This window comes from Lepidochelys kempii, chromosome 23 (genome assembly GCF_965140285.1).
Source record: "Lepidochelys kempii isolate rLepKem1 chromosome 23, rLepKem1.hap1, whole genome shotgun sequence".
NCBI classification, from domain to species: domain Eukaryota; kingdom Metazoa; phylum Chordata; order Testudines; family Cheloniidae; genus Lepidochelys; species Lepidochelys kempii.
In genome coordinates, this window is record NC_136402.1 from 5,165,566 (window position 1) to 5,176,472 (window position 10,907).

Sequence of the window (10,907 nt, forward strand, 5' to 3'; positions counted from 1 at the left end):
GTGCCCACGGGCCTGCGCATCTGTTTGCTCCTTGGCATGTGTCTGTGTGTCCATCCCGCCGTGTCTGCCCGTCTGTCCAGCCACAAGCGTGCTCACCTCCGTCCTTCCATGTGTGATCACAGGGCTCCGGTGCTGGCCCTGCCTCCCCCCACTCTGTCAGCTGCTGCGAGCCACCCTGCTGAGCCAGCGGCCCCCAGGGGGGGCAGGGGGAGGTGACACTCAGAGATGCTTCACACCAGAGGCTGCTGTGTGGGGAGCTGACGCTGCTCACTCCATCCGAGAGACCCGGACACTTTGGCAACAGGTAGGAGCTGGCTCAGCCCCCATCCCCTTCCACCCCGCGTCCCCTCGAAAGTGACCCACCCCTTCCTAAACTGCCCTGGGCTGGGGTTCTGACATGGGGAGTGCTGATCTCCCCCCTGGGCAGCTAGTGCCGAGCTAGAAGGCTCCCTGTTCGCTGTAGTGAACCTCGCTGTCCCCTAAGAACTCCTGGGACCCAGCTGGCCCCGGAGCATCCGACAGCCATGATCCCCGTCGGCCGGGGAGCAGCTAAAGCTCCCCCATGCCCCAGACTGCTCCGTGCAATGCCAGCGGGGACTGGTCTCCCTGCCCTCAGGGGGCAGCTGGCAGGCTGGGGCGCAATCACAGCTAAGGGGGCATCTGGTCTCTCTCCGTCCTCTGCTCCAAGGGTCTCAGAGCCTTTGCCAAGCAAAACTAACTGCTTCCTTCCCAGCATGGGGTCAGGCTCCCTAGCCCTGTTTCAGAGGGGGGCTCAGGGGCAGAAAGGGGTTTGCCCAGGGTCCCCCAGTAAGCCAGGACTAGCACCAGGTGCTCTGGCTCCCAGGCCCCCCTGCTCTGGACCCTAGACTCCATTCTGCTCCCAGAGCTGGGGCTAGAACCCAGGAATCCTGATGCCCAGGGTCCCTCACCAAATCTCTAGACCACCCCTCCCTCTGGTGACACCTACTCATTCTCTTGCACTCCTCCAGTGACAGGGGCCAGACTGGGGGGGAAAAGTATGAACCTCCATGCCCAAATCTCATTCTTAGAACCGAGCAATCTTGCCCAGATGTAGCAGAGATGGGCACTGATGTAAGAAGATTAGATAGATAGATAGATAGATAGATAGATAGATAGATAGATAGATAGATAGATAGATAGATGGGGTATATGGGGATAGATTAGATAGATAGATGGATAGATGGATAGATAGATAGATAGATAGATAGATAGATAGATGGGGTATATGGGGATAGATTAGATAGATAGATGGATAGATAGATAGAGGGGGTGAATGGGGATAGATAGATAGATAGATAGATAGATAGATAGATAGATAGATAGATAGATAGATAGATAGATGGGGTATATGGGGATAGATTAGATAGATAGATGGATAGATAGATAGAGGGGGTGAATGGGGATAGATAGATAGATAGATAGATAGATAGATAGATAGATAGATAGATAGATAGAGGGGGTAAATGGGGATAGATAGATTAGATTAGATAGAGGCAGTGTATGGGGATAGATTAGATAGATAGATGGATAGATAGATAAATAGATCTATCCTCAGAAGTTCTGAAAACTCTTTATCCCCAGCTCACCTTTGTTCCCAAGAGCTGCCGCTGAATAAACCAAATCACTGGTGAAGGTGAGTTATAAGCAGGTCCGGATCTATACTGCAGGCCCTAAAACTGAGTGAGATTCCCAGATGGGTTTTGCAGGCTCAGCAGCTTCCGATCCATTTGGGTCAGCACCAGAACCAGACCCAAGCCCGGACTCTCCTGAGGCAGGGCGGGACATGCATTCCACCTGGCTCTTGGACCTCAACTCACCACGCTGGTCCAAGGCATGCAGGAGATTTGCTTTGTAATAACCCCCCAAGCCCTCTCTTTCCTGCCCCATCTCTGCCCCCCACCACATACCTGCCAGAGTCCCTACAGATGGCAGTGCAGAGCCAGCTGTGCCATTGGCTTGGCTTCCCGGGCAGGAGCTCTGTGGCTGGTGACCCTGCCAGAGAGGGTATGAGTCCAGCTGGATGTGCAAATCTGGAAGGAAGGAGGTATTTGTGCCTCCAGCGACTGATAGGGGTCAGATTCCAGGTCCCCGCATGGGGGGACAAATCTGGAATTGAAAAACAGAGCAGCCAAGGCCCAGCCCCTCTGTTATTTACCTGCTGAGAGCAGAGATCAGGGACCAGCATCTCCCGCAGCAGCAGCTGCAAAGCTAGGGAGGGCCTGGCGCTTGGGACACCTCCTCCGCGGGAGAACGTGTCTGCTTGTGTCCACCCATGCACGCTCACTGTGTGCAACCCCCCCACATGCACACGCACACTCGTGCACACACATGTGCAAGTCTTTACACTCTCATGTGCACACTTTAGCACACACATCCCCTCCCCATGGCCCTGTCCACGCAGATGCATGCCCATAAGCCCTTGTCCTCACATGCCCTTGCACACATACATACGTGTGTAAGTCCTTGCACTCCCATTTGCACACTCACGCACTCCCATGCCTGCATCCGCACAGGCACAAATGTCCGTAAGAACCTGCGCTCGGGCACACCCACCCATTCAGACATAAGCATGCAGGCATTCGTGCATTAACACACGCCCTGGCACGAACTTGCACGTGGATGCACGTCCACACGCCAGTGCACACCAGCAACACATATACCTTTAGCTCTGATGTTTCACGAGCAGGTGGCCTTCCTCGCTTACAAACGGCACACACCCTGCAGGCTCATGAAGCCGGGCAAATGAGAGGCCCAGCCAGCTCCCCCAGCGTTACTGGCTCGGGGTGGGGAATGGGTGCTCTTTAGAACAGCACAAAGCAAGCGGATTTGACTTGCACCATTGCCCCCAAACTCTAACCGATCCCCCCAGAAAAACTTCTCTGCATTTTATTAACTTCCCAGTCACCCCTTTCCCCAATATTTTAACAACTGCCTCTGCCTCGAGGGGTTCTGGTGGGCCCCCGTTCCTGACAGAGACTCTGTCACCCCCATATTCCTAACCCTGATTGGTGGGAGCTTCCCTGCCGGAGCCACCTTCATGGGATTTTACAGACTGGCTCACGACTTAGAGCCTCCAAGATTCGCAGTATTTCAGGCCTCCCTCCACCCCTGGCCCCCGCACAGCTCAGTTGGGTAAAGACTGCAGAGGCACTGTCCCTTTAAAGGCCCTGCCCCAGGCTTCTAGCCATGCAGTGCCCCCTGTTATGCCACTTAAGCGCTGGCCTTCCCTGTGCCAGCCCTGGAACAGGTGACATTTCCCTGCACCTGGCTGAGCAATTAGCCGGCTGCTTTGAGCATAGCTAATCAGGGACCGCCTGCAGGCAGGGCTGAAGTAGAGGGGGAAAGCTGCTGCAAGGCCCTAATTAGCCAGCCCCCCCGATACGCCTCCCCCTCTTCCCGGAGTGTGGATAATTTCCCTTTCTTGGATCAAGTCTGAAGCGGTGGGTTCCCCGTGGTCCCCAGCACAGCCAGCCTCCAGCCCCCTCCCCCCCGCCTCCTGGCCCAGCAGCTCCACTGAGCTGCCTTTAAAGTTTAGTAGCTCTGTGCTGGGGGGAGGCATGGATGGAGCAGAGAGCTCAGGGTTGCGGGGGGGCAGGGTGAGCTCATAGGCACACGCAAACATACATGCATGCACATACATGTACTCTGCTTCCTTCCCCAGACGGGAAGAGGAGCTCTCATGCAGCTCAAAAGCGTGACTCTTCCACCAACAGATGTCGGGCCAATAACAGATAGGACTGCCTCTACGTATATATACACACCCCCACCCCCTGTACATGCATGCAAACATATACATACTATGCACACCACAGACATATCATAGAATCTCAGGGTTGGAAGGAACCTCAGGAGATCATCTGTGCAAAGCAGGACCAATTCCCCAAATTTTGCCCCAGAACCCTAAATGGCCCCGTCAGGGATTGAACTCACAACCCTCCAATGCTCAAACCACTGAGCCGTCCCTTCCCCTGCATAGGCTCCTCCCCTGCCAATGTGGCCCTGCCCTAGAGGGACGGGCCCTTGGCCCGGCATCTCCTCCTCTGCCACCCTTTCCGCTCTCATGGGGGTGGTCTGTGACTGAGACCCCCGTCAACGCCTCACATATGAGCCACTCAGCGGGGATGACTTTGTACTTGAGCCAGCACCTGGAGGGGAAGGGCCCCATATCCCATTGCCCGCCCCCCCGAGCCAGCCAGTCCCCACTGCCCTGGGGCTGGAGCAGAGCTGGCGCCCCCTATAGACAAGGGAGCAGGGAGCGTGCGAGAGGCAGGCGTGGGTCTGGGGCTCGGGGAGTTGTGTCCCAATGGGGACAGCAGCCCGTGACGAGTTACATCAGCTCTCTCTGCCCCCCCCACCTTCCCCTCACTCCCCCGGGTCCGCTCGCCCCTCTCCGCCTGCTCCCTGCAGGGCAAGCGCCTGGCTGGGGAACCATGTCCAACAACATGGCCAAGATCGCCGAGGCCCGCAAGACGGTGGAGCAGCTCAAGCTGGAGGTGAACATTGACCGCATGAAGGTGTGACTCTCCTCCACCGCCGCCTCCTCACATGGGCGTGCAAACCCCGCCCCCGTGCCACTGTCTCCACGGCTGTGGAAGCCCCACCCCTAATGCCATCCTCGCTGCATGCTGGCTGTGGGGGGAGCTCCCGATTACTCCAGTCCCGGCCACTCCCAGCAGGGGGCGCTGTGGGGAGCAGGGCAGGAGCTGGATGCGTGGGGAGCTCCCGATTACTCCAGTCCCAGCCTCTCCCAGAAGGGGGCACTGTGGGGAGCAGGGCAGGGGTGCTGGCTGTGAGGGGAGCTCCCGGTTACTCCAGTCCCGGCATCTCCCAGCAGGGGGCGCTGTGGGGAGCGGGGCAGGAGCTGGCTGTGGGGGGAGCTCCCGGTTACTCCAGTCCCGGCCTCTCCAAGCAGGGGGCGCTTTGGGGAGCGGGGCAGGAGCTGGCTGTGGGGGGAGCTCCTGGCTATTCCAGTCCCAGCCTCTCCCAGCAGGGGGCGCTGTGGGGAGCGGGGCAGGAGGTGGCTGTGTGGGGAGCTCCTGGCTATTCCAGTCCCAGCCTCTCCCAGCAGGGGGCGCTGTGGGGAGCGGGGCAGGAGGTGGCTGTGTGGGGAGCTCCTGGCTATTCCAGTCCCAGCCTCTCCCAGCAGGGGGCGCTGTGGGGAGCGGGGCAGGAGGTGGCTGTGGGGGGAGCTCCTGGCTATTCCAGTCCCAGCCTCTCCCAGCAGGGGGCGCTGTGGGGAGCGGGGCAGGAGCTGGCTGTGGGGGGAGCCCCTGGTTACTCCAGTCCCAGCCTCTCCCAGCAGGGGGCGCTGTGGGGAGCGGGGCAGGAGGTGGCTGTGGGGGGAGCTCCTGGCTATTCCAGTCCCAGCCTCTCCCAGCAGGGGGCGCTGTGGGGAGCGGGGCAGGAGGTGGCTGTGGGGGGAGCTCCTGGCTATTCCAGTCCCAGCCTCTCCCAGCAGGGGGCGCTGTGGGGAGCAGGGCAGGAGGTGGCTGTGGGGGGAGCTCCTGGCTATTCCAGTCCCAGCCTCTCCCAGCAGGGGGCGCTGTGGGGAGCGGGGCAGGAGCTGGCTGTGGGGGGAGCGCTGGCTGGGAAATCGCCCAGTGGCTCTATGGCCAGCAGAGGGGGCTCTCCCTGGGCACCGGTGGGCGTGTTTAACCCTTTCCTCCCTGTGGCAGGTGTCAAAGGCGGCGGCTGATTTGCTGGCTTATTGCGAGGCGCATGCCAAAGAGGACCCGCTGGTGACCCCGGTGCCCTCCTCGGAGAACCCCTTCCGCGAAAAGCGGCTCTTCTGCATCGTGCTTTGAGCCCTGCAGCCAGCGACTCAGCACCCCGCCCAGCTTTAGCATAGGGGAGCGGAGAGTGGGTCAGAGACTGGGGGGGAGGTCGGTGGACACTGGGGGACAGAGCATGGGGTGTGGGCTGCACACCCTGACTGACCTGGGGCGTCTGCTTCACCTGTCCTCCTTTCTCCCCCCCACCAGTGAACATTATCTCTGTGGATTCACCCCTTGGCTGCTGTTTCCAAGATCAATAAACACAGTGCAGAGTTACTCTCCCTCTGCCCCTGCCTGGTCATTGCGTCCCCCAGCCCCTGTCCCCCCACATCCCCAGGTCCTGTCCCCCCGTGCTGCTCCCACCGGGTCACTGAGGCCCCAGGTCCTGTCCCTCCCACTGCCCCGCCTGGTCCCTGGGCCCTCAGGTCCCGTCCCCCCCCAACAGCCACCACCTGGTCACTCAGCCCACAGGCCCTGTCCCCCTCCCCAAACAGGACCCCTGGTTCTAGCTTTCCTCGCCCTGCTGCTCCTGTCTGGTCACTGAGCCCATCCCCTCCGCTGCCCCAGATTCCATCTCCTCCCCACTACCCCCACCCAGATACTGAGACCCCAGACGCTGTCCCCACCGAGTCCCCAGGTTTCATCTCCCCCCTGCTGTTCCCCACCCAGTCACGAAGCCCCCAGGGCCCGTCTCCCGGGGGGGATAGGGGATGCCCAGGGGTGGCTGACAGACATTCAGGGACTTGGCCCCCTCCGGTGTAGAAGGCTCTGTGGCACCGTGGCCCGCAATGGGGGGAGATGAGGCTGTGTGCCCATCGCCCAGGCCCCCACGGAGGTGCTCTGTCCCCGCTGGGGAAGCGGGTGCTGTGGCTGTGAGGCCTAGGGGTGCCATGTGTCTGTGAACAGGGGAGGGGGAGGAGGAGGAGGGAGGGGAGCTGGCTGCTTGTGGGGGAAGGGATAGGATCTCCCTGCACTCTAAATGCCCCCCCTATTGCAGCGAAGTGGGGGACCGGAGTCCCCCATGCTGCCCCTCCCCTCTTATAACAGGGTGACATCCGGGGCTGTGGGAAGAGACTGGAGTTCACTGGCTCAGCCCAGTGGGCAGGACACGGGTCAGAGCCACTCTGGGTCGATGTGCTTGCCACGCATCAGGGGCAGGAGCCGCCGGCTGCACTGGGAGGTGTTACACACGTCCACACGCATGGACAACGTCCGCGCACACACACGCATGCACAACGTCCACGCACACACACGCATGCACAACGTCCGCGCACACACACGCATGGACGTCCACGCACACACACGCATGCACAACGTCCACGCACACACACGCATGGACAACGTCCACGCACACACACGCATGGACAACGTCCGCGCACACACACGCATGCACAACGTCCACGCACACACACGCATGGACAACGTCCGTGCACACACACGCATGGACAACGTCCACGCACACACACGCATGCACAACGTCCGCGCACACACACGCATGGACAACGTCCGCGCACACACACGCATGGACAACGTCCACGCACACACACGCATGCATGGATGCGCCCGCGCACACACGAACATGGACGCACACACACGCATGCTTTGGTGCACACGCGTACCTCCAGAGACCGGCACACAGTGGTGTTGGAACACTTAATAGTGGGGCTGCTGAAAGCCAGGGCCCTTACCCCTCTCCGTGGCCCCCTCCCTGCTGGGCCCAGGAGCAGGGCCATGGCTCTGAGGGGGGAGGGGAACTGGGACTGGGGTAAGGGGGCCAAGGCTGGGGCCACACCCACCTGTAGTGAAGATACACCTGAAATGGGGGGCTAAGGAGGGACCCATAGAGGTCGGGGGGCACGATCACCTGCCTGCTGAGGTGCTAATGGGTAATGACTTGGAGGACTGGCCGGACGGCACTCAGAGCGCCTTGGTCCTTACCCGGAGCCAGAGCCAGCGGGGGACGTGGGACCTCCTGAAGGGGGGAACTGAAGCACCGAGGGTAGGGCTTGACAGGGCTGGGACGGAGCCTCCGTCCCAAGGTGGGGAAACTGAGGCACTGCCATCCAGGGCTGTATCGTCAAACCCAGCAGCTGAATTCCAGACAGAGCTGCAGGAGGATCCCTCCTTGGAGAATCTGAGGGCCCTTGCTGGCCACAGCGGTGCAGGATCCCAGGGGGAGGACCGCCAGGAAAGATTACTGTGGGAGAAAGGATTCCTGTACTGGGAATGGGCTGATTCGGGGCAAACCGAACCTTGGAAGGCCAGGAGAAAGTTGGTGGTTCCCCAGAGGTACCGCCACAGACTGTTGTATTTGGCCCATGATATCCCCCTTTCCGGGCATCCGGGCACCCGGCACCAGGCAGGGGTCTTTGACGCCGTCCAGCAGCATTGCAGGTCCTGTGACTCCTGCCAGAAGCAGGGGTTGGGGGGGGGAAGGCCTGGGATAAGTGTAAAGCACCCCGAGACCTTTGCCCATCATAGAGGAGCCTTTCCAGAAGGTGGCTGTGGACATAGTGGGGCCCCTCAGCAGGGCAACCCGGTCAGGGAAGAAATATATCCTGGTGGTGATGGATTTTGCTACATGCTACCCCGAGGCGGTGGCCTTGTCCTTGGTTGAGGCAGACACCCTGGCAGACGCGGCGCTGACCATTTTCAGCAGAGTGGGGTCCCCAAGGAGGTCCTTACAGAGCAGGGCTCCATCTACATGTTGGCCCTGCTCCAGTGCTTGTGGGAGACGTGTGGGGTCCGGCACACCTGGGCCTCAGTGTATCACCCTCGGTCCAACGGGCTGGTAGAGAGGTTCAATGGGACCCTAAATATGATGCTGAAAACATTTATGGACCAGTAACCGCAGGACTGGGACAAGTATTTACCCACCTGCTGTTCGCATACAGGGACGTGCCCCAGGAGTCCACAGGGTTTTCCCCATTCGAGTTGCTGTGTGGGAGGAGAGCGAGGAGACCCCTGGAGTTGATGAGGGATGAGTGGGAGGAGAAGGTCTCTCCCGATGGAGAGTCAGTGGTGGAGTATGTCCTGACCTTCCGGGAAAAGCTCGCAGAGCTCATGGGCTTGGCCAGGGGAAACCTGGTCAGGGCACAGAGGAAGTAGAAGGTCTGGTACAACCGCTCAGCACGTGTGCTACTGGGGACCAAGTGATGCGTCCCATCCCCGTGAGGAGGAACAAGCTGCAAGCTGCCTGGGACGGTCAAGGTCACCAGACAGGTAGACGAGGTGAACTATGTTGTGGAACTGCCCAACTAGGCACACAGCCAGTGGTGCGCCATGTCAACTGGGACAGGGAGAACTTGGTGCTGGCTGTGTGTGGGCAGTGGGAGGAGAAGGGAGAGGATCCCTGGTGGGACTCCGCCCTGAGGCTGGGGCTGACCCCTCGCTGGAATCAATTCCCCTCTCAGACCAGCTAACCCCTGCCCAGCAGGCTGAGATCAGAGAGGTGCTGCATTCATACCAGCAGCTGTTCTCTAACCGGCCTGGGCTCACTAATCTGGCTGTTCACCGGGTGGAGACGGAAGCCAACCCTCCCATCAGCTGTTCCCCATTCAGAGTCCCTGGGAAAACAGCCCATAACTTGACGGGGGAGGTTGGAGACATGCTGGCTTTAGGGGTGATCCAGCCATCCTCCAGCCCCTGGGCCTCTCCCGTGGTGCTGGTCCCCAAGAAGGATGGGTCGATCCGGTTCTGTGTGGACTATCGGAAGCTCAATGCTATCATTGTGTCCAATGCCTACCCCATGCCTAGGACCGATGAGATCCTAGATAAGTTGGGGGGCACCCGGTACCTCACTACCATGGATCTCACCAAAGGCTACTGGCAGGTGCCTTTGGACCTGGAGGCCAGGGCGAAGTCTGCCTTCACCACCCCAATAGAGATGTTCGAGTTCCTGGTCCTGCCTTTTGGCCTCAAGGGGGCACCTGCCACCTTCCAGCGCCTGGTGGACCAGTTACTAAGGAGGATGGAGGACTGTGCTCTGGCGTACATTGATGATATCTGTGTCTTTAGTGAGACCTGGAAGGACCAGTGTCCCAGGTGAAGAGGGGGCTGGGTCACCTGCAGGATACAGGACTGACTATAAAAGCTGGAAAGTGCAAGGTGGGGATGGCAGAGGTGTCCTACCTGGGCCACAAGGCGGGGATCGGCCACCTGAAGCCGGAGCTGACCAAAATGGAGGCAATCAAGGACTGGCCCACTCCCCAGACTAAGAAGCAGGTCCAGGCTTTCACTGGGATGGCAGGGTACTGCCGGAGGTTTGTGCCCCACTTTAGCTCCCCTCATGGAGCTTTGTAGGAAGAGAAAGCCGGACAAGGTGGTCTGGACCGAGCAGTGCCAGAGGGCTCTCTGTGTGCTGAAGGAGACACTTATCCAAAGCCTGGTGCTGGTAGACCCGGATTTTAACAAACCCTTCCTGGTGTTCACCGACGCCTCAGACATGGGCCTGGGTGCGGTGCTGATGCAAACTGATACAAAGGGGGAGAGACACCCCATTGCGTACCTGAGCAAGAAGTTGCTGCCCCGGGAGCAGCACTATGCGGCCATGGAGAAGGAACGCCTGGCCATGGTGTGGGCCCTTAAAAAGCTGCAGCCGTATCTATTTGGGCGGCACTTCCCTGTGTACGCTGAGCATTCGCCCCTGACGTGGCTGCACCAAACGGAAGGGGCTAATGCCAAGCTCCTGCGGTGCGGCCTGCTCCTCCAGGGTTGTGACATGGAGGTGCTCCCTGTGAGGGAAGTGCCAATGTTATAGCCGATGTTTTATCACGGGGCCGGGGCCCTGAACTTCCCCCAGGTCACTGGCCAAGTGACCCCGCTCAGTTCAGCCGGTTCTGGCCAGCGGGAGGACAATGGGCTGCGGAGAGAGGACCCCGGGGGCTGTGACCAGTCGGTTCCAACCAGTGGGGAACAAAGGACGGCTGAGAGGGGAGGAGGCCCAGGTGACCCTGTTTACCTGGACAGAAGACAATGGACAGAGGCGTGGCTTGCGGGAGGTGATATCGGATGCCCAGCTGGAAAGGCGGGGCCGGGGGTCAGGGGTTCGAGCCTGGAGGGAGAGAGCAGGCAGAGCCCACCTGGATGCAGGGGAGACTAGGATGTGCTGTG

At 60.0% G+C, this 10,907-nt stretch overlaps 1 protein-coding gene across 1 annotated transcript; it reads left to right on the forward strand.

The window, feature by feature from the left end:
- Positions 1–252: 252 nt before the first annotated feature.
- Positions 253–5,834, forward strand: GNG8 (G protein subunit gamma 8). Its single transcript, XM_073321725.1, has 4 exons — positions 253–304; positions 1,603–1,654; positions 4,429–4,535; positions 5,697–5,834. The coding sequence occupies exons 3-4, from the start codon at positions 4,452–4,454 to the stop codon at positions 5,823–5,825; spliced, it is 213 nt and encodes a 70-aa protein (XP_073177826.1). The 5' UTR covers positions 253–304; positions 1,603–1,654; positions 4,429–4,451; the 3' UTR covers positions 5,826–5,834.
- The last annotated feature ends 5,073 nt before the right edge of the window (positions 5,835–10,907 follow it).

Coding starts and splice junctions, on each gene's coding strand:
- GNG8 (XM_073321725.1), top strand. CDS start 4,452: ATGTCCAACAACATGGCCAAGATCGCCGAGGCCCGCAAGACGGTGGAG. Junction 4,536..5,696: donor TGAACATTGACCGCATGAAG/GTGTGACTCTCC, acceptor TCCCTGTGGCAG/GTGTCAAAGGCGGCGGCTGA.